The following is a 23,764-nucleotide window of genomic DNA, read 5'->3' as shown; positions in this document are numbered from 1 at the left end:
GGTTACACTTCAAAATTACTTAATTGGCTGTAAAGCACTTTGGGACGTCCTGTGGTTATGAAAGACGCCGTAGAAATGCAAGTTTTTAAATTGAAGATTTATGTTATCTGATCTGGTTATCTGGAACTTAATTGATTTCAGTCATCTCCAACATACCATTTAATAAATTCACTTTGGTTCAGACAAGACTTTAATTAATTAAGGCAAAGGCAGAATTCTCTGGATAGAACATTTAAAAATAAGTTTATTAAATGAAAAAGGTTTACTGAACAACTTTAAGACATTGACTTTTACAACATCATGTGGGTGATCAGTCTGTAGAAGCGTAACCCTCTCTGGCTCCTTCTTTGACAGGAATTCTTGTGGAATTCAGCCTCGGGAGTCTGGCTCCTTCTTTGACAGTAATTTCCTTGGAACTCGGCCTCAGGAATCTTCAGTACTTGGCCAGCAAGGAAGACCTTCAGAATCCCCAAAGTGACCATTACCTCACGTCAGAGTTGGGCCTGTTGTAACATGACCATTGGTCAATTTGGTCACTGGATAAATTTAATTGGTTCCTAATTACTGACACCACCTTCTCTCATTATCTCAGACAGGAATACAATAGAACTGTTTCAGACTATCCCTTTATCTGATTCTACACAATCCCATTAATCATACAGTTTCAAATGTTGAGGCGAATCAGAGTTTGAAGGTCTATCTTGCCAGAACATTTATCCTCATTACACAGCAATTTAGCTTTTACATTTTTACAACTAATAAAAGTCAATTTTTTACTATAACTACTGATTCATGATTGATTCATTAGTTGTAATTCGACTGAGGACATACAACATTTCTCGTCCCAGCACTGAGTGAATGCTAAACTGTCAGAACAACCTTCTGTCAAACAAACTACTTATTACTGTACTGACTGGTGCCTAATTAATACAGTAATCTAATTTTTTTTCTTTTAAAATAAATTTAGAATACCCAACTATTTTTTTCTCATTAAGGGGCTATTTAGTGTGGCCAATCCACCTAACCTATACATCTTTGGGTTGTAGGGGTGAAACCCACGAAGACACGGGGAGAATGTGCAAACTCCATACAGTCAGTGACCTGGGGCCGGGATCGAACCCGGGTCCTCGGGCCGTGAGGCAGAAGTGCTAACCACTGTGTCACCATGCCGCCCCCAGAAATGCAAACTAAATATCTTCTCACTTCCAAACACCCTATCCCTGCCCCGGGTCACTGTCTGTGGGTACTCTAAACGTATGTTAAAAAAAACTTCCAAACACCCTTTCACCCTGTGATCCTTGTGACATTTTAAACCAGGTATTTGCATCAAGGCTCAAAGAGCATCAGCCAACTGGAGGTAAAGTCGTGACACCAGACAGTCGAGCAAAATGAAACACTCTAAATCCCCATTGACCAAATGTCAGAAAGAACAAAATGCAGCCCTGGATGTAATTGTTTTTAATTTAAAGTACCCAATTCTTTTTTTTTCCAAATTGAGGGGCAATTTAGCATAGCCAATTCACCTACACTGCACATCTTTGGTTTGTGGAGGTGAGAGCCACGCAGACATGGGGAAAATGAGCAAACACCACACGGACAGTAACCAGGGGCCGGGATCGAACCACTGTGCCACCAGCCCTTGATGTAATTGAGAACAGGAACAATAACAGCAGAATCAAACCCCTTTAATCACTTGTGAACTTGGTGGTGTCTCCGCAGGGCGGATGGATCACCGAATGCCTTCGCACAGTGAGAGCAGGTGAATGGTCTGTCCCCGGTGTGAACTCTCTGGTGTATCCGCAGGTTGGATGATTTACTGAATGCCTTCCCACACAAAGAGCAGGTAAATGGCTTCTCTCCTGTGTGGACACGTTGGTGTACCCTCAGGGTGGATGATTCACTGAATTCCTTCCCACACTGAGAGCAGGTGAATGGCCTCTCCCCAGTGTGAACTCGCCAGTGTATCTGCAAGTGGGATAAATTACTGAATCCATTCCCACACTGAGAGCAGGTAAATGGCTTCTCCCCAGTGTGAACTTGCTGGTGTGTCTGCAGGTTGGATAACTGAGTGAATCCCTTCTCACACCGAGAGCAGGTAAATGGCTTCTCCCCAGTATGAACTCGCTGGTGTTTCCGTAGGTTGGATAACTCAGTGAATCCCTTCCCGCATTGAGAGCAGGTGAACGGCCTCTCCCCAGTGTGACTGCGTCGATGAATCTCCAGCTCTGATGGGTATCTGAATCCTTTCCCACAGTCCTCACATTTCCACAGTTTCTCCATGTTTTGGGTCTCCTATGTCTCTCCAGGTTGGATAATCAATTGAAGCCTCGCCCACACACAGAACACGTGTACGGTCTGTCCCTGATGTGAATGGTGTGATGGTATTTATTCAGGCTGTGTAACTGGCTAAAGCTCTTTTCACAGTCAGTGCTCTGGAACACTCTCACTCGGGTGTGTGTGTCTCGGTGCTTTTCCAGTCACACCGATGTTTAAAACCTCTGAAGCAGACAGACCAGAGAAACACTTCTCCTCCAAGTATCAAAGGCTGGTAATATTCCAGACCCATGGAATTGAGTGACTATCAGATTTTGATGTAAAGTTTGGTTTGAGATTTCTGTCTATAATTCCTCCTCTTCTAATATCCTGTTAAAGGAATTTACAAATGTCATCACTGTCAGTACAGAATAGAAACTCAGAACAGACAATTCTAGTTTCTCTGGAACATTCTTTCCTCTCATTCCCCAAAAGCTGTAAATCTCCATCCCACACACTCTCTCTCCCTCCATTCTCACTCTGCTGTACCGAATATTGACCCTCCCAATTCTCCTGAAGGTGCTGATTCAGGCTGATTGACAGATCCATGCTCACTGCTTCCTGTGCAGGACACAATAGATTCTGCAGTCGGCCATTCGGCCCATTGAGCCTGCTCATCCATTAGAGATAATTGGCCTCAGCACCATTTTCCCACACTATCCTCCATATTCCTTGATATCTTCATCATCTAGAAACCCATTGACCTGAAAATACTTGATGACTCCACAATCCTCTGAGGGAGAGAATTCCCCACATTCTTGGGTGATGAAATCCCTCCTCACCTCAGCTTTCTCTCCATTTTCCTGCCAGTTCCCCATAACCCTCGACTCCCTCGTCAATCAGAAATCTGTCCATCTCAGCGGTGAATATATTCAGTGACCCCCAAACTCCACTGGTCCCTGTGGAAGAGAAATCCAGAGACTAACAACCCTCTGAGGGAAGAGATGACTGGAAATATATAACGTAGCTACAGCACAATATTACACAACTGGAATTAATAATAAATGTATTTTATCTGGATTGTTAATTGCAGGCAATAAACATTGCAAATCAGTGAGAGATTTGGTTTGCTGTCAAGGCTCAAGGGTCTAAAATCCAATCACCTCTCTCAGATGCAGGGATGAGCATGGGGTGAGAAGTCAGTGATTATTGTAAATTATCTGTGTGGGCAGCAGAGAAGGGATCAGCTGTTTTTAGCTGCCTGCCCCAACTGCAGCTGGGTTAAGGCCCAACAGTGTAGATCACTGCTTGTCTCTCACAATGCGCTATCTTTATAGGTTTATAGCCCTACTGTAAACAGAAGTAATTGCCCCACCCGTCTATCCACCTTTAGCTGCTCATTAACTATTGAGAACTTGTTCCTCCTCAGCCATTTGTTGAATGCAGTGACCTGAGCCAGGTCTCTTCTTGCTCAGTATGAACCTCCTCAAGATCCGGCCCTCTGGATTTTATCACAAGTGAGGTTTCATTTCCTCAATGTGATGGCAGAACATGATACAAAATATAGAAAAGGAAGGAGGAACTTCTGTTTCGTGGACAAACGCAAGAAGGTTGGTTTATTCTTCTTGGAGCAGGAATGATTGGGGGGAGTTAATCGAAGTGTTCAATGGGCTGGATGCTCCGGTGCCCCAGTCACGTGTTTCTCAGCAGCGCGCCATTCAAGGGCGGCGGGATTCTTTCTTCCCGCTGTTTGTCGATGGGATTTCCCATTGAAGCCATCCCGGAGAATTCCGGCCATCTGAGGGAGTGAATTCTCCACTTCCCCAGTCGCATGTTTCTCAACAGTAGGGCTCTCCATTCCCGGTGCTGGCCAATGGGATTTCCCATTATATCCATCCCATGCTGCCGGGAATACTGCAGGTGGGAATGTGCTGCCGACACAATAGAAAATCCCACCGGTGGAGAATTCACCTTGAGGTGTTTTGATGGAGTAAATAAACAGATACTGGGCTGCATTCTCCATTCGGGAGACTAAGTGCTGCCGCCGGTGTAGAATCGGGGTGCAGTGAAGAGGAGATAAAGATTTTACAGACAGATGGAGATAGACTCAGAGATTGGGCCAAACATTGGCGATGGAGTTTAATGTGGATAAGTGTGAGGTTATCCATTTTGGCCAAAAAAATAGAAAGGCAAATTTTATCTGAATGGAAAGCAGATTCAAAATGCATTTGGGCAGAGGAATCTGCGTGTCTTTGTTTATGAATCGCAGAAAGTCAGTATGCAGGTACAGCCTGGAATTAAAAAGGCAAATGGAATGTTAGCGTTTATTGCAAAAGGACTGGAGTAGAAAAGTAGAGAAGTGTTGTTTCAATTGTACAGGGTGTTTGTGGGACCACATCTGGAGTATTGTGTCCTGTATTTGTTTCCTTATTTGAGGAAGGATGTGGTGGCATTGGAGGCAATTCAGAGGCGGTTCACATGATTGATTCCGGGGATGAAAGGGTTGACGTATGAGGAGAGAATAAACATTTTGGGCTTATACTCATTAGAGTTTAGAAGGATGAGAGGGGATCTGATCGAGGTGTATAAAATACTAAAAGGGATTGATAAAGTAAACATAGACCAAATGTTCCCCCTTGTGGGGAAATCTAGAATGAGAGGTCACAGATATAGTTTGAGAGGCGGTAGATTTAGAACTGAGGTGCAATCGTTGTAATTTTTGTATCCTCACTACCTACAGGTGAGGTCCCAGAGGGGTGGAGAATAGCTAATGTTGTTCCTTTGTTTAAGAAGGGTAGCAAGATTAATCCAGGAAATTACGCCAGTGGTAGGGAAATTATTGGAGAGGATTTTCCAATACAGAATTTACTCTCATTTGGAAGTAAGTGGAGGTATTAGCGAGAGCAGCATGGTTTTGTGAATGGCAGGTCGTGTCTCACTAACTTGATTGAGTTTTTCGAGGAAGTGACAAAGATGATTGCTGAAGGTAGGGCAGTGGATGTTTTCCACATGGACTTCAGTAAGATCTTTGAAAAGATCCCTCATGTCAGAGTGGTACAGAAGGTGAAGTCTCCTCAGAGATAAGCTGGCAAGATGGGTACAGAAATGGCTCGGTCATAGAAGGGTAGTAGTGGAAGGGTGCTTTTCTGAATGGAGGGCTGTGACTAGTGGTGTTCTGCAGAGCCTTTGATGTTTGTAAATGATTTGGAGAAAAATGTAACTGGTCTGATTAGTAAGTTTGCAGAAGACACAAAGTTTGGTGGAATTACAGATAGTGATGAGGACTGTCAGAGATTACAGCAGGATATAGATCGGTTGGAGACTTGGGTGGAGAGATGGCAGATTGAGTTTAATCCAGACAAATGTCAGGTAATGCATTTTGGAAGGTCTAATACAGGTGGGAACTGTACAGTAAATGGGAGAACCCTAAAAAGTATTGACAGGCAGCAGGATTTGGGTATACAGGTCCACAGATCACTGAAAGTGGCAACGCAGGTGGATAAGGTAGTCATCGGCCGGGGCATGGAGTATAAAAATTGGCAAGTCATGTTGCAGCTTTCTGAACCTTAGTTGCCGCACCTGGAATATAGTGTTCAATTCTGGTTGCCACATGACCAGAGGATGTGGAGGCTTTGGAGAGGGTACAAAAGAGATGTACCAGGATGTAACCTGGTACGGAGGGCATTAGCTATGAGGAGAGGTTGGATAAACGCAGTTTGTTCTCACTGGAATGATGAAGGTTGAGGGGCAACCTAATAGAAGTTTACAAACTTATGAGGGGCATGGACAGAAGCTTTTTCCCAGGGTGGAAGAGTCAATTACTTGGGGACTTAGGTTGAAGGCATGAGGGGCAAAGTTTCGAGGAGATGTGCGAGGGAAGCTTTTTTTTTTACATAGAGGGTAGTGGGTGCCTGGAACTCTCTGCCAGAGGAGGTGCTGGTGGAAGCAGGTATGATAGTAACGTTTAAGGGGCATCTTCACAAATACGTGAATAGGATAGGAATAGAGGGATACGGAAGTGTAAAAGGTTTTAGGTTAGACGGGCAGCATGGTCGGTACAGGCTTGGCTTGGAGGGCCGAATGGCCTGTTCCTGTCCTGTACTTTTCTTTCTTCTTTGTGACCTGTTTCACACAGAGGGTGGTGAATTTGTGGAACTCGCTGCTGCATAGTGAGGTAGAGTTTGAGTCATTAAATGGTTTAAAGGAGATAGACATATTTCTGATTTTAAAAACAGGTTTAAGGGATATGGGAACAGGTAGGGAGGTGGATTTGTGAGCAGGAAGAAATCAGCCATGATCTGGTTGAATGGCGGAGCAGGCTTGAGGGGCCGAATTGCCTACTTCTGCTCTGAATTCCTATGTTCCTATATTACAGAACCATAAATAATATATCCAATCTGTACCATATAAGAACAGTAGACATATTTATGTCCTATATTAATTTACCGTCTCCTTAAATGTCAGCCATCTCCTGGGGAAACCTGCCCTTTAATTGTGAACATTAGGAAAGAGACCATCCTTTAGCCAGACAAATAAATGTGTCAAGCTGAGGGAGGAAAGGATGTCAATGTCTTTAAGCGAGAGAGAGAGACCTGGGCCAACCTTTGCAGAATCTGCACCTTCCCTGGATTCATTTCCTTTCCCTTCAGTTGCTGCAAGTCACCAATTGAAGGTCAGAATGAGAAAAGAAATGGAAAGGGGGAGAAAAGAAAGTGTTTTACTCACAGATGTTGGAGACAGGAGGCCGTTTCAGCCTGTGTGAAGCTCAATCTTCATTAACACAAAGCTCGTGCTTCGATTGGCTGGAGCACCAAAGTCCTTCCGGTTGTTAGCATATTCCCATTGGTCAACATCTCAGCAGGAAGTTCAAGGGACGGGTTTTCCACTGCCCATGCGCAACTTCCCCTCTCTCTCTCTTCTTCCCCGCCCCCCCCCCCCCGACATGCGCAGTCCCGGGGGGGGGGTGAGAGATCTCACTCTGGCCGAAGTATCAGCCGATTGCCTCGAAACCTTGTCTCGAGAATGTGCAGGAAGAGGGGACACAATCGGTGGGGGCGGGGTTCCCGTGTCCGCGCGCCCGGCCTGGAACCCGGAGACATCAGGGCGCAGCAGACTAATTGTTATTGGATGATTCAGGCACGGCGTCATTGTGACGTCACAAAGACTTCCCAGCACATGGTCGCTCATTGGGAACAATAATCACTGATCCCGGTTGCACGGAGCTTGTCCACTGTCTGCCCAGCAAAGCTGCTGCACCTCTGTCGCTAAGTGAAGATTGAGCTCCACCCAGACTGAAACTTCCTCTTGTTTCATCATCTATGAGTAAAACACTTTCTTTTCTCCCTCTCTATTTCTTTTCTCATTCTGACCTTCAATTGTTTAAATCCCCAGGCCCAGAGGAGATGTATCCCAGGCTGCTGTGGGAGGCAAGAGAGGAGATTGCAGAGGCTCCGACAATTTTCAAATCTTCTCTGGTCACAGGAGCGGTGTCAGAGGACTGGAGGTCAGATAATGTGGCTCCATTGTTCAGGAAGTAAAGTAAGGAAAAAAACGAAATTACAGGCCAGTGAGCCTAACCTCACTGGTAGGGAAACTTGAAAAAATTCTGAAGACCAGAATTGATCTCCACTTGGGGAGGAAAGGATTAATCAAGGATAGACAGCATGGTTTTGTCAGGGGAGATCATGTCTCACAAATTTGACTTGACTTTTTTTCAGGAGCTGTAGTACAGTACGGTAGTACAGATCATGTAGATTACAGGGACTTCAGTGAAGCATTTGACAAGGTCTCACATGGGAGACTGGTCAAGAAGGTAAGAGCCCATGGGATCCAGAGCAATTGGCAAATTGGATCCAGAATTGACTTAGTGGCAGGAAGCAGAGGGTGATGGTTGAAGATTGTTTTTGTGACAGGAAGCCCGCTTCCAGTGGTCTTCAATATGGATCAGTGCTGGGGCCTTTGCTGTTGTAGTGTACATTAATGATCTGGATGTGGGGGGAAGTTAGGGCCTCGGCGTGGACCCCATTATGGGGGAACCACCGGTTCGCCCCAGGAAGAACAGGTGGAGGGTTTTTGGGGTGGCACAGGGCAGGCATACGTAAGTTAGGGGACCTGTTTGTGGACGGGAAGTTCGTGAGCTTGGGTGAGCTGGAGGAGCAGTACAGGCTCCCCCGGGGAACACCTTCAGGTACTTACAGGTAAGGGCGTTTGCCAGACGGCAGGTGGTGGAATTCCCACGGCTACTGCCACACACAGTACAGGACAGGGTGCTCTCGAGGGGGGTGGGTGGGATTGGGGAAGATCTTGGAAACTTACCTGGTGATGCAGGAGGAGGAGGAGGCCTCGGTGGTGGAGTTGAAAGGTAAGTGGGAGGAGGAGTTGGGAGAGGAGATCGAAGAGGGGACGTGGGCAGATGCCCTAGGGAGGGTGAACTCTTCCTCTTCATGCGCGAGGCTCAGCCTCATACAGTTTAAGGTGCTGCACAGGGCACACATGACCGGGACAAGGATGAGCAGGTTCTTTGGGGGTGAGGACAGGTGTGTTAGGTGCTCAGGGAGCCCAGCAAATCACACCCATATGTTCTGGGCATGCCCAGTGCTGGAGGAATTTTGGAAGGGCGTAGCGAGGACGGTGTCGAGGGTGGTAGGATCCAGGGTCAAACCGGGCTGGGGGCTCACAATATTTGGGGTGGCAGAGGAGCCGGGAGTGCAGGAGGCGAAAGAGGCTGGAATTCTGGCCTTTGCGTCCCTGGTAGCCCGGCGGAGGATTTTCCTTCAGTGGAAAGATACGAGGCCCCCAAGTGTGGAATCCTGGATCAGCGATATGGCAGGGTTCATTAAATTGGAGAGGGTGAAATTCGCCTTGAGAGGGTCGGTACAAGGGTTCTTTAGGCGGTGGCAACCGTTCTTAGACTTTCTGGCAGAACGCTAGACATTGGTCAATGGCAGCAGCAGCTCGGGGGGGGGGAGGGGGTATACTTTATTTTTGTTTATGTTATTTACAGTGGAAGGGTCTGAGGGGGTGTATACACCTGGTGTCTTAAGTCGGGGTGTTAATGTTAATTTATTATTTAGGTACGGGGGGGGGGGGCGGTTTAGATTGTGTTTTGTACTTAACCCTGTTGGGTTCTTTTTTCTTTCTCATTTTGTTATTGATATTTTATGAAAACCTTTAATAAAATTTTTTTTTTTTTTTTTAAATGATCTGGATGTGAATGGAGGAGGTATGATCAAGTAAGTTTGCAGATGATACAAAAATTGGTTGTATGATAAGTAGTGAGGAGGAAAGATTAAAGGGTGATATAGTCGGGCTGGTTAAATAGACAGAACAGTGGCAAATGGAATTTAACCCTGAAAAGTGTGAGGCAGTGCATTTTGGGAGGATGAAAAGGCAAGGGAATATACAATGAATGGTAGGACCCTAGGAAGTACAGAGTGTAAGAGCGACCTTGATGTGCCTACCATAGATCCCTGAAGTCAGAAGGGAAGGTAGATAAGGTGGTGAAGACGGGATATGAGATACTTCTATTAGCTGAAGTATAAAATTTAAGAGTACGGAGGTTACGATGGAGCTGTATAAAACACTTATTAAGCCATAGCTGGAGTACTGAGTGCAGTTCTGGTTGCCACACTAGAGGAAGGACATGATTGCACTGGAGAGGATGCAGAGGAGATTCATAAGCATGTTGCCGGGGCTTTTCAGCGATGAAGGGACCCTGGTTAGGAGTTTTCTGGGAGCAGTGGGTGCTGAGGGGATATGTGGTTTGGGCAGCATGGTAGCACAGACCTATGAAGGACATAGCTAGAGTAGATAGGAAGAAAGCTTTCCCCTTAGTTGACAGGTCAGTAAACAGTGGGCAGAAGGGTAAGGTAAGGGGCAGGGGATTTAAAGATGTTTTGAGGAAAAGCATTTTACCAGAGGGTGGTGGGAATCTGGAACTCGCTGCCTGAAAGTGTGGCAGAGGCAGGAAACCTCTCAACATTGAAGAAGCATTGAGATGAGCACTAGATAGGCCATGGCTGGTGCAGAAATGATGGGCCAAAGGGATTCTTGCTCTGCTGTAAAACTCTCTGTTTTCATCGAATCCCTACAGTGCAGAAAGAGGCAATTGGGCCCATCGAGTCTGCACCAACCCTCCAAAAGAGCACCTCACCGAGGCTCAAGCCCTCACCCTATCCCCATAACCCCAGCTAATGTTTTTGGACAATAACGGGCAATTTAGCATGGCTAATCCACCTAATCTGCACATCTTTGGAATGTGGGAGGAAACACGAGCTCCTGGAGGAAACCCACGGGGATAAAGTGCAAACTCCACACAGACAATCACCCAAGGCTGGAATTGAACCTGGCTCCCTCATGCTGTGAGGCAGTAGTGCAAACCACTGTGGCTCACCGTGTGTTATATGCTACAGATTAGATATATTACTGATGGTTCTGAAATAAAATACATTAATTATTCTTGTCTAGTACTGTAGCTACATTATATATTTCCAGTCAGATTTATAACCGATGAGGGCAGCACGGTGGTGCAGTGGTAGCACTGTAGTCTCACAGCACTGAGGTCCAGGTTCGATACTGGCTCAGGGTCACTGTCCCTGTGTAGTTTGCACACTCTCCCCGTGTTTGCGTGGGTTTCACCCCCACAACCCAAAGATGTGCAAGGTAGGTGGATTGAACACGCTAAATTACCCCTTAATTGGAAAAAATGGATTGGGTAGTCTAAATTTTAAAAAAGACAAAAAAAAGATTTATAAGAGAAGCGAAGGAGTCCATTGGACATTTTGCGTCGAGGCCAACTTCTTGAGCAATTCTGTCAGTCTCGAGTGGATCCCATTCTGTAACCCTGCAGCACCCATCCAATTTCATTTACAAATTTACTAATCATCTCTGCTTGACTCCCCTCAGAGGCAGCAAGTTCAAGAACATGATCAGTCACAACCCCCTGTATCTTAACCAACTGGAACAATCCTAAACATCAAAACATTTTTAGTCCAGTAATATTGACATATATCTGCCTGTCAGCCTGCATGAAGATTTTCAGGTCTCTGTGTCCAGGACAGGAAGCAGTGAGCAGGGATCTGGCAATCAGCCTGAATCAGCACCTGCAGGAGAATTGGGAGGGTGAATATTAGATACAGCAGAGTGAGAATGGAGGGTGAGTGTGTGGGATGGAGATTTACAGATTTGGGAAATGAGAGAGGAAAGAATGTTCCATAGAGACTAGAATTGTCTATTCTTAATTTCTATCCTGTACTGACAGTGATGATTTTTGTAAACTCCTTTTACAGGATATTAGAAGTGTTCCAGAGCACTGACTGTGGAAAGAGCTTTAACCAGTTACATAGCCTGAAAGAACATCGCACCATTCACAGCGGGGAGAGAAAGTACCCGTATCCTGTGTGAGACTTTAACTGATTGTCCGACCTGGAGAGTCACAAGGACACCAGCAACATGCAGAAACGGTGGAAATGTAGGGACTGTGGGAAGGGATTTAGGTTCCCATCTGTGCTTGAAACCCATCAACACAGTCACACTGGGGAGAGGCCGTTCACCTGCTCCGTGTGTGGGAAGGGTTTCACTCAGTTGTTTCACCTGCAGCGACACAATTTCACTCACACCAAGGAGAGACCCTTTAAATGCTCCGACTGTGGGACTGGCTTCAAAAGCTCTCAAGAACTGATGTCCCACCAACGAATTCACACTGGGGAGCGACCGTTCAGCTGCTCTGTTTGTGGAAAGGGATTCGCTCACTTATCTAACCTGCGGAGACACAGTGTCACTCACACCAATGAGAGACCCTTTAAATGCTCTGACTGTGGGAGTGGCTTCAAAAGCTCTCGAGAACTGATGTCTCACCAGCGAGTTCACACTGGGGAGAGGCCGTTCACCTGCTCTCAATGTGGGAACGGATTCTCTCAGTTATCCACTCTGCAGAGACACCAGCAAGTTCACACTGGGGAGAGGCCATTCACCTGCTCTGACTGTGGGAAGGGATTCTCTCGGCTATCCATCCTGCAGACACACCAGCGAGTTCACAGTGGGGAGAGGCCATTCACATGCTCTGATTGTGGGAAGGGATACACTCAGTTATCTGGCCTGCTGGCGCACCAGCGTTTTCACACTGTGGAGAGGCCACTCACTTGCCCAGACTGTGGGAAAGGATTTACTCTGTTATCCACCCTGCAGAAACACCAGCGAGTTCATACTGGGGAGAAGCCATTCGCCTGCTCTCAGTGTGGTAAGGGATTCAGTCATCCAGCCCACCTACGGAGTCACCAACGAGTTCACACTGGGGAGAGGCCTTTCATCTGCTCTCAATGTGGGAAAGGATTTTGTGTTTCATCGCACCTGCTGAGACATCAACAAATTCACAAGTGAACAAGGGGTTGGATTCTGCTGTTAATATTTCTGCTCTTAATTACAGCCAGGACTGCATTGTGGTCATTCTGTCAGTTGGTCAATGGGGAGGGTTGGAGGGTTTCTTTCTGCTGGACTGGCCGGTCTCACAACTTTGCCTCCAGTTGGTTGATGTCCTTTGAGCTTTGTTGTGAATACCTGGTTCCAAGTTTCACGAGGACCAGAGTGTTAGGGTATTTGGACGTTGGAAGATATTTTGTTCCCATTTCTGTTTGGAACCCCCAAAGCCAATGCCACATTGCCATGAAGATGGGCTATGGTGTTTACATGGTTCTTTTGTTTAATTTATCTGGGTGTTTCTCACAGAAGGAAACTGTCAACGTATGAGGGACAAGTTGTCTGTGGGCACATTGTGAACTTAAGACAATTGCTAGCATTTAAAATATTATTACATATTTACATCAAATATAAATTCCTTTAAGAAACAAAAATCCAACAGGAAACGTGAAGGAACCGTGGCAAGCAAAGTTTAAGATTCCCATTAGTTCAAAGGAAGAGATTCATAAAGTGGGTACGAGCATAGTAAGCCTGAGGATTGGGGACTTGTTTAGAATTCAGAAAAGGAGGTCCAAGAAACTGATGAAGAGAAATTAGAATATGAGAGCAAACTCCGAATAGTCAACATGGAGTTAGGAATAGGAAATCATGTTTGAGCAACCTTTTGTAGTTTTTGAGGATGTTACTAACAGAATTGATGAAGGGGAGTCTGTGGACGAAGTACACTTGGATTTTCAGAAGGTTTTGATAAACACCCCACAGGAGGTTAGTTAGCAAAAGGAAAGCACATGGGATAGGAGGTAATATACTGGTGATGCAGTGGTTAGCCCTGCTGCCTATGAAGCTGGGGACCCGGGTTCGATCCTGACCCCAGGTCACTGTCCATGTGGAGTTTGCACGTTCTCCCCGTGTCTGCGTGGGTTAGGTGAATTGACCATGATAAATTGCCCTTAGTGACCACAAATGTGAGGAGGGGTTATTGTGTTACGGCGATAGGGTGTAAGTGAGGGCCTAAGTGGGTCGGTGCAGACTCAATGGGCCAAATGGCCTCCTTCTGCATTGTATGTTCTATGTTCTAAACCCCCGCAACCCAAAGATGTGCAGGGTAGGTGGATTGGTCACGCTAAATTGCCCCTTAATTGGGAAAAATAATTGGGTACTCTAAATGTAATTTTTGTTTTTAAAAAATGTCAATTTAGATTCTCTGCCATTTCTCTATTCCCCCTACTATGGCGAGAAACATAAAAAAACGACTGGTAAAGCTCCTATAGGAATGTGAAAAGGGGGGAAACGATTCGCAAAGACCAATGTGGGTCCATTCCAGGCAGAGACAGGAGAGTTTATAATGAGGAATAAGGAAATAGCTGAGAATTTGGAAATATTACATTGACTCTCCACACCCAAATCATTGTATAAACGGTGAACAGCTGGGGCCCAAGTACTGATCCTTGTGATACCCCACGAGTCACAACCTGTGAGAATGACCCATTTATTTGTGCTCTCTGTATTCTGCTGTTAGCCAATCCTCAATCCATGCCAGTATATTACCTCCCATCCCATGTGTTTTCATTTTGCTGACTAACCTCCTGTGGGATGTTTATCATAAACCTTCTGAAAATCCAAGTGTGCCACATCCACAGACTCCCCTTCATCAATTCTGTTAATAACATCCTCAAAAACTTCAAAAGGTTCGTCAAACCTGATTTCCTATTCCTAAATCCATGTTGTATTTTCCCAATACTGATGTCAGGCTAACAGGTCTGTAGTTCACCATTTTCTCTCTCCCTCCCTTCCTGAATATAGGGCTGACATTTACCACCTTCCAATCGGCAGGAGCCATTCCAGAATCTATAGAATTGTGGAAGATGATCACCAATGTATCCACTATCTCTATAACAACCTCTTTCAACACTCTGGGATGTAGAATATCAGGTCCTGGGGCTTGTCAACTTTCAGCCCCATTAATTTCTCCAATACAGCCTTCTTCCTAATACTCATTGCCTTCAATTTATCATTCTCCCATGTCCCTTGGATCACTAACTCTGGGAGATTTCTTGTGTCTTCCTCAGTGAAGACAGACACAGAGTAATCATTTAGATTCTCTGCCATTTCTCTATTCCCACTTCTATAAATTCTCCTGTCTCTCCCTGTAACGGACCCACGTTTGTCTCAGCCAAATATTTCCTTTTTACGTACCTATAGAAGCTTTTACAGTCCACACAAAACCACTACTGTTTGCAACTCATGTTTGCTGCCCTCTGCTGTTTCTTACCTCCACCGAAACAGTTTCCACATATTGTATTCCTGTTCTAGATCCTCCCTTACTAATGTACTGACGCCACCCCTTGTTTTCGGCGCAGCATCACCTCTTTTTCCTTTTTGCCGCAGTATTAGCAAACGTAACGATCAGGCCTTCAGTCCCTTCATCAAAATCATTTATATAAATTTTAAAACGTTGAGGTCCCAGCACTGATCCCTGTGACACCCCACTCGTTACATCTTGCCAACCAGAAAATGACCTATTTATACCTACTCTCGATTTTCTGGTAGCTCACCAATCATTCGCTGTGAAAGACAGTTCTGGGGTTAAAGCATGCAGATTGGGAAAAGAAAAGAACGGAAACCTCGGGAATGAATAATCACTTTGGACTGGTTCTGAGACAATTAAGTTTCGACTTCCGGGGTAGAGTCGAGAATAATTGTGGAGTAGAATTTTAGATTGCGTAAAAGGGAAAAGTTATATTTTATACTTTAATGTATAGGTTTCCTTCAAAAATAATGTTTAGTTAATGTTGCTTCTATTTTGTTTGTTGCAGCAAAATCATCAAGGAGCCTTGTCACGTAATCCTTTAAATTGTTGACTGGGAATTAGATTTTTTAATATTAGTTACTGATCTTTACTGAGAACCTAATCCACAAGTTTTGACATCCCATTTGAGCCTCGGGCATTTTTCTGTCTCTCTATTGCTCACATCAGTGACTGTCAGGCAACGGAGCTGAGGACTGAATTTAGCTGGGACCTGCATCCCAGTTGGGAAATTGTCACGGGTGTGACACTAATAAAGAGACAGGAAGGTGCTGGAGGACAGACTGGAGAATGGACCCTCCAACCAACCCGGGTTCAGTGCTGGGGTAACTGGAGCTGATGGGGATGTGACCCCCCAGGTGCAGTGCCCCTGTGTCCAATGTGAGGAGTCACGGGAACAGAGTACAGGGGAGTTGAAGAGAAACATTTGGGTCTAGAACATTGTGAACATGTTTTTATTCTGTTTATTCTTTTACTCTGGTTGTCTTGGATCCTCAAGTCATTTTCTGACTTTTTTTAAACCCATATTCTGTTTAATTAATAAACTTGTTTCATTAAAAATAAATGTTTTTTTTGGTCTTTTTCTGATTAAATTCATTCACTTTGGGGAAAGTGTGTGAGAGGGGTTGGCAGGCTCTTTAACAGAGAGTGAGTCCCTCTAAGGTAATTAGCAAAGGAGCCAGAGGGGTGGAGGAGACCTTTTCTTTTGACACACAATGTTTAAAAATGAGATTCAGGGATGAACTAATTTATCCAGGCTCTTTGAGGAGGTAACAAGGAATGTTAATAAAGGGAAACCTTGAGATGTGGTTTATCTAGATTTCCAGAAGGTATTTTCCAAGGGGCCGCATCAAAGGTTATTACACATAATACAAGCTCATGGTGTAGGGGGGTAACATATCAGCATGGATAGAGGATTGGTTAGCTCACAGGAAGCAGAGAGTAGGTATAAATGGGTCATTTCTGGGTTGGTAAGATGCGACAAGTGGAGTGTCAGAAGTGCTGGGCCCTCAACTATTTACAATCTATATTAATGAGTTGGGTGATGGGATTGAATGTATGGCGGCTAAATTTTCTGATGACGCAAAGATAGTTCAGAAAGTAATTTGTGAAGTGGACATAACAAGTCTGCAAAGGACGTTGAGTGAATGGACAAAACTCGACAGATGGAGAATAACGTGAGAAAATGTGAATTGTCCACTTTGGCAGGAAGGATTAAATTAAACAATATTATTTAAATGGTGAGACATTGCAGAACGATGAGGTACAGAGGGATCTGGGTGTCCGTGTACAGGAGTCACAATAAGTTAGTTTGCAGGTACAGCAAGCGGCTCGATCGAGTCCTTGAACAGTTTCATCAGGCTTTATTGAGTGAGTTGGAAGCAGTTCAGAGGAGGTTGGCCCCCGGATTCCTGGAATGAGGGGGTTATCCTCTGAGGAAAGGTTTGACAGGTTGGGACTGTATCCATTGCAGTTTAGAAGAATGAGAGGATTTCATGTGTTTCAATAAGATCATGAGTGGAATTGACAGAGAGATTGCTGAGAGAATGTTTCCCCCTTGTGGCAGAGACTAGAATTAGGGGATACTGCTTAAAAATTAGGGGTCTTCCATTTAAGATGTGGATGAGAATGTTGTTTTTCTCCTGAGGACTGTGGGTCTGTGAATCTCTCTTTTCCCAGAGGGTGCTGGAGGCAAGGTCAGTGAATATGTTTTCGGATTGAACTTAAAGATTCTTTTTTAAAAAATTCTTTTTATTCAAGTTTTTCTTAAACAAAATGTTACATAACCAATAACAAAAAGGAGAAAATTTAACAAACAAGGTGGTTATAGTCCATTTACAAAAGAAGAGTATGCATTCCATACACAGTCCTCCCCCCCCTCCCCCCAGATTGCTGCTGCTGCTGACCTTTCAACGTTCAGCCAGAAAGTCAAGGAACGGCTGCCACCGCCTGGAGAAACCCAGCAAGGACCCTCTTAAGGCAGACTTTCTCCTCTCAAGACTGAGAAACCCAGCCATGTCACTAACCCAGGTCTCCAGACTCGGTGGCCTCGTGTCCCTCCACATTAACAAGATCTGTATCCGGGCTACCAGTGAGGCAAAGGCCAGGACGTCAGCCTCCTTTGCTTCCTGCACTCCCGGATCTTCTGACACCCCAAATATCGCAAACTCCGGACTTGGCTTTACCCGAGTGTCCAAGAGGGGCTGTTTCGGGGCTGTTTAGCACAGGGCTAAATCGCTGGCTTTGAAAGCAGACCAAGGCAGGCCAGCAGCACGGTTCAGTTCCCGTGCCAGCCTCCCCGAACAGGCGTCGGAATGTGGCGACTAGGGGCTTTTCACAGTAACTTCATTGAAGCCTACTTGTGACAATAAGCGATTTTCATTTTCAAGACCTTGGACATAGCCTTTGCAAAGCCCTGCCAGAATTCTTTAAGCGCCGGGTACGCCCAGAACATATGGACATGCTTTGCTGGGCTCCCTGAGCATCTCGCACACCTGTCCTCCACCCCAAAGAACTTGCTCATCTCGCTGTCGTCATGTGTGCCCGTTGGACGACGTTAAACTGAATTAAGCTGAGCCTGGCACATGATAAGGAGGAATTAACCCTGCCTAGGGCATCAGCCCACAGGCCCTCATCCAGCTCCTCTCCCAGCTCCTCCTCCCACTTGCCCTTCAGCTCCTCCGCCGAGACTTCCTCTGCCTCCTGCAGTTCTTGGTATATGTCCGAAACCTTCCCCTCTCCTACCCAGATGCCAGAGACCACCCTGTCCTGTATCCTGTGGTGGAGTAGTAGAGGGAATGCCACCACCTGTTTCTTCAGAAAAGCGCAGGCTTGGAGGTATTTAAAGGCATTCACGTGGGTAGACTAAATTTCTCCTCTAGCGCCTTCAGGCTAGGAAAAGTCCCATCTATAAACAGGTTCCCCATCGTTTTGATACCCATCCTATGCCAACTTTGCTCAGAACAAATCTATGATTATGCCGTATCGGGGTCCAGACTGAGGCCCCTTCCTCCTTCCTGTGCCTTCTCCACTGACCCCAGATCCTCAGTACCGCCATCACCACCGGGCTTGTGGTGTACCGTGCCGGCAAGAACGGCAGCGGTGCCGTTATCAGTGCCCCTAAGCTGGCGTCCTCGCATGACGCCGCTTCTAGCCGCTTCCATGCCGCCCCCTCCCCCATTACCCATTTCCTAATCACCACTATATTAGCCGCCCAATAATAACTGCAGAAGCTCGGCAGCGCCTGCCCCCCCCCCCCCCCCCCCCCGGCCTCCCCCCCCCCCCCCCCCCCCCCCGCCCCGCCCCCGGCTGCGCTCAAAGAACAGTCTTTTAACTCGCGGGGTCTTGTTTGCCCACACAAATCCCGTGATATTCTCGTTCACCCGCTTGAAGAAAGATTTGGGGATGAAGATGGGAAGGCACTGGAAGACAAACAGAAACCTGGGAAGGGCCGTCATTTTCACAGACTGCACCCTACCCGCCAGGGAAAGTGGGAGCATGTCCCACCTTTTGAAGTCTCCCTCCATCTGCTCTACCAGCTGAGATAGATTGAGCTTGTGTAGGGCATCCCAATTCCTAGCCACCTGAAAACCCAGGTACCGAAAGCTCCTCTGCACCCTCTTGAGTGGGAGCTCCCCCAGTCTCTCCTCCTGGCCCCTCACATGGATCACAAATAGCTCACTTTTCTCCTGAGGATCTGCATGACCTCCCCCATCCTCTCTAGCGGGTCCAAAATATACAGGAACAGGTTGGCTTGCTCCCCCAGCCCCCCCCCCCCCTCCCCCGAACCAGCCCCCTCCAGTTTCTTGAAGTCCTCAATGCCATGGCCAATGGCTCAATTGCCAGGACAAATAGTAGCAGGGACAGGGGGCACCCCTGCCTCGTCCATCGGTGCAGCTGAAAAATACTCTGACCTCAGTCGGTTCGTGGACACACTTGCTACGGGGGCCTGATACGGTAGTTTGACCCACCCTATGTATTCCTCACCAAATCCAAATCTACTTAACGCTTCCCACAGGTACTCCCACTCCACCCGATCAAAGGCTTTCTCTGCATCCATTGCAGCCACTACTTCTGCGTCTCCTCCTTCTGAGGGCATCATAATAATGTTTAGGAGCCTCCGCACGTTCATGTTCAATTGCCTGCCCTTGACGAACCCTGTCTGATCCTTGTCAATCACCCCCAGGACACAGACCTCTGTTCTGGTGGCTAAGATCTTAGCCAGCATTTTGGCATCTACATCTAGGAGCGATATCGGCCTGTAGGACCCACACTGCAACGGATCCTTGTCCCGCTTAAGGATGAGCGAGATCAAACCCCCGACATCGACGGGGGGAGGGTTCCCCTCTCCTTGGCCTCGTTAAAGGTTCTTAGCAGGAGTGTGCTCAGCAGCTCCGAGAATTTCTTGTAGAATTCTACAGGGTAACTGTCCGGTCCCGGGGCCTTGCCCGACTGCATATTCTCCAAGCTCTTAACTATCTCCTCCAACTCAATCGGAGCCCCCAATTCCTCCACCAGCTCCTCGTCCACCCTTGGGAACCTCAATCGGTCCATAAATTGCTTCCTCCCTTCCCTCCCTTCCAGGGGCTCTGACTCATACAGCTTGCTGTCAAACTCCTTGAAGACTTCATTGATCTCTTCCGGGCTCAGGACTATGTTACCCCCCTTATCCCTAACTCCCCCAATTTCCCTGGCCGCCTCCCTCCTTCGAAGTTGGTGTGCCAGCAGCCTACTCGCTTTCTCCCCATACTCATATACTGCCCCTTTCACCTTCCTCAGCTGTGCCTCTGCTTTCCCTGTGGTCAGCAGGTCAAACTCCGCCTGCAAACTCCGGCGCTCCTTTAGCAGCCCTTCCTCGGGGGTCTCCGCATACCTCCTGTCTACCCTGAGTATCTCCCCCACTAACCTCCCTCACCGCCCTATCCTTCTTCTCTCTGTGGGACCTGATAGAGATTAACTCCCCTCTGATAACTGCCTTCAAGGCCTCCCAGACTGTAGTCACTGTTACCTCTCCCGTATCGTTTGCTGTCACATAGTTTTGGATGCTCCTCCTAATCTGACCACAGACCTCCTCATCCGCCAACAGTCCCACGTCCAATCTCCAGAGAGGGCGCTGCCCTCTCTCCACCCCCAGTCTCAAGTCCGCCCAGTGTGGAGCATGGTCTGAGACCGCAATGGCCGAGTACTCTAACCCCTCCACCCCTGGGATTAGCGCCCTGCTCAACACGAAAAAATCAATCCGAGAGTACACTTTATGCACGTAGGAGAAGAAAGAGAACTCCTTCGCCCTTGGCCGAGCGAATCTCCACAGGTCCACTCCCCCATCTGGTCCATGAAACCCCTCAGGGCCTTGGCCGCTGCTGGCCTCCTCCCCGACCTGGACTTGGACCTGTCCAGTGCCGGGTCCAGGACTGTGTTGAAGTCACACTCAATTATCAAATTGTTTGACTCTAAGTCCGGTATTTTACTCAGCTTGCGCTTCATGAATTCCGCGTCATCCCAATTTAGGGCATAAACGTTCACTAGCACCACTCGGGCCCCCTGTAGCTTACCACTCACCATAATGTACCTGCCCCTATTGTCCGCCACAATACTTCCCGCCTCAAATGCCACCCGTTTGCTTAACAGGATTGCGACCCCCCCTGGTGTTCGCATCCAGCCCTGAGTGGAACACCTGGCCCACCCATCCCTTCTTCAGTCTAGTTTGGTCAGCGAGTTTTAAATGCGTCTCCTGTAGCATGGCTACGTCTGCCTTTAATCCCTTTAAGTGTGAAAACTGGCCCGTTACATCCCCGTTTAGGCCCCCCCTCCCCGCCGACTAGCCATCTCCTTTTTCGCCCAGCCACGTGCCCGCACCCCGCGCTCACTCAAGCCCTCCCACCGGAGGCTCTCCGTCCCGACTCTCCGTCTGTTCCCGAAAGTTGGCTCCCCTTCAGCCAGCAAAGCAGCATCCCGCCACCGCCCCCCCACCCCCCAATCTCAATCCCCCATGTCAAGCCCCCGCTTAACACTAACTCTCTCCCCATTGCGCTTCCGTAAGTCAGCTGACTTATGCTGACCCGGCCGCTCCCGCCTCTCCCGCCAATCCTCCTGTTGTCTCCTTCTTCAGGCCCCCAACCACCCCTCCCCACAGGGTAAGAGGGAGAGAGCCACCCCATTCTTCCCGTGCAACAAGAAAAAACAACGAACAAACTCCGGGCTTTACCCCGAACAACGAACGACCCCCCCCCCCCACCTGGCGAGCTGCCCTAACTGACGGGCCCATCTCCCCCTCCTGCGGCATGGCTCCGCGAAAGCAGAGGACTGGCAAAGGACCCCGAGGGCAAAAACAAAGAGAGAACGGGGCAAACCAACATAACATAGCTCCTCCAGCCGCCTCCCCAGCCCCCATGCAACTTACACTCTGCTTCCAATCTTACATTAGGGCAGCACCCGGTTACACCTCTTCACCCGGGCGTTCCAACAATGTGCAGCTGCCCATTAGTTCAAGTCCAACTTCTCATTCTTAATGAATGTCCATGCCTCGTCTGGCATATCGAAGTAGTGGTGCCGGCCTTGGTACGTGACCCACAGCCTCGCCGGATGTAGCAGCCCGAACTTCACCCCTTTGTTGTGGAGGGCTGTCTTGGCCCGGTTGAATACCGCACGCCACTTAACCAGATATGCTCCCCTGTCCTGGTCAATTTGAATCTCATAGTTCTCCCATTTATTGCTTCGCTCCTTCTTTGCCCACCGCAGGACGCGTTCCTTGTCTGTGAAGCGGTGGAATCTTATCACCATAGCCCTCAGCGGTTCGTTCGCCCTAGGACTCTGCGCACCCCATCCAGTTCCAGGGGCTGCGGGAAGGCCCCCACGCCCTTCAGCGACCCCAGCATCATGGTCACAAATGCGCTCGCATCCGATCCCTCCGCACCTTCGGGGAGGCCCAGGATTCGCAGGTTCTGCCTCCTCTACCTATTTTCAAGGTCTTCCAGTTTCTCCTGCCATCATTTGTGCAGGGCCTCGTGCGCCTCCACCCTGACCGCCAGGCCCAAGATCTCATCCTCATTTTCAGAGATCTTTTTTTCCACCTCTTTGATCGCCTTCTCTTGCATCTTTTGAGTCTCCACCATCCTTTCCATGGAAGCCTTCATAAGGGCCAGCATCTCCGTCTTGAGCTCTGTGAAGCAGCTTCTCAGGAATTCCTGCTGCTCCCGCGACCACTGGGCCCCACGCCTCCTGGTCCGCGCCGGCCGCCATTTTGTCGTTTCGCACCCGTGCCCCTCGTTTCACCGATCCAGCCTTCTTTACTGCCCCACTACTGGTCCACTCCATACAGCGCTGGGGGGAACCTCACCAGCGTTTACTGTCCCACCGGGGATCGCCGCCCAAGTGCCGCCAAATGTCCGATCTCGGCGGGAGCTGCCGAATGTGCGACCACGACCGGAAGTCCACCAATTCCCTTTTCACTTGGCGCAGTCTTATCAACTGGTTGAACTGTTGATTACCAGAGGCAGCAGCAACACATCCAGCTCTACCTGGCCCTGCTCGCCTCTGCCTAAACTGGTCACTATTTCTGGATTGTTCCTGGAAGCAAGGACAACCCAGATTCTGTTCTTCATGATCATCTTCTTAAATCTCTCTCCTGACTTCAAACAAGTGCAAGAAGCTCATTGATTTCTTTGTCACTGACACTGAGATCATCCGTTCAGCTGAATCTACTTCCAAAAGTTATTTGTGAACTCGCCTGTGTCTCATTAGGTTTTGTGACTGCGTGAATCTCTTCCCACACATGGAGCAGTTGAAAGGCCTCTCCCCGGTGTGAACTCGCTGGTGTGTTAGAAGGTCAGGTGAATTAGTAAAACTCTTCCCACACTTGAAGCAGATGGGCGGTCTTTCCCCAGTGTGACCACGTTTGTGATGAACTGCTGAATCCCTTCATACACACAGAGCAGATGAATGGCCGCTCTCCAGTGTGAATTCGCTGGTGTGTGCGAAGGTTAAACAATCGATTAAATTGTTTCCCACACATGGAGCAGGTGGAAGGTCTCTCCCCTGAGTGACTACGCAGATGAGTTTCCAGTTGGGATGGAGATATGAATGCCTTCCCACAGGCCCCACATTTCCATGGTTTGTCTATGGTGTGGATGTCCTTGTGTCTCTCCAGGTTGGACGATTTCACACCTGTAGATTTCAAATTTCCCATAAAAAGAGTTTATGAACATCATCATTGTCAATACTGAATAAAAATTAAGGGGAGACAATTCTCATTTGTACGGAACAGATTTTCTGCAATTGTTTCTGCGAAACAGT

General features: G+C 47.6%; 1 protein-coding gene and 1 long non-coding RNA gene across 6 annotated transcripts; one reads left to right on the top strand and one right to left on the bottom strand.

Annotated features, from left to right (window-relative positions):
• Window positions 1-215: 215 nt before the first annotated feature.
• LOC140421977 (uncharacterized) lies at window positions 216-7,179 on the bottom strand. The gene is made up of 2 exons (XR_011947191.1): window positions 6,979-7,179; window positions 216-2,643 (listed from the first exon to the last, which is right to left on the bottom strand). It is a non-coding gene; the product is annotated as an uncharacterized lncRNA (long non-coding RNA).
• Window positions 7,180-7,236: 57 nt separating this feature from the next.
• On the top strand, window positions 7,237-16,037 carry LOC140421939 (uncharacterized). Of its 5 annotated transcripts, none has more exons than XM_072506924.1 (2): window positions 7,237-7,575; window positions 11,541-16,037. In XM_072506924.1, the coding sequence occupies exon 2, from the start codon at window positions 11,704-11,706 to the stop codon at window positions 12,628-12,630; it is 927 nt and encodes a 308-aa protein (XP_072363025.1). In that variant the 5' UTR covers window positions 7,237-7,575; window positions 11,541-11,703; the 3' UTR covers window positions 12,631-16,037. The 5 variants fall into 5 exon arrangements, with proteins under 5 accessions (XP_072363025.1, XP_072363027.1, XP_072363026.1 ...); XM_072506926.1 differs by having other exon boundaries at window positions 7,237-7,756; XM_072506925.1 differs by having other exon boundaries at window positions 7,237-7,791.
• Window positions 16,038-23,764: the final 7,727 nt, after the last annotated feature.

Source organism: Scyliorhinus torazame, chromosome 5 (genome assembly GCF_047496885.1).
Source record: "Scyliorhinus torazame isolate Kashiwa2021f chromosome 5, sScyTor2.1, whole genome shotgun sequence".
Taxonomy (NCBI): Eukaryota; Metazoa; Chordata; class Chondrichthyes; order Carcharhiniformes; family Scyliorhinidae; genus Scyliorhinus; species Scyliorhinus torazame.
Note: the sequence above shows the minus strand (reverse complement) of the source record. Positions and strands in the feature narration are given on the sequence as shown.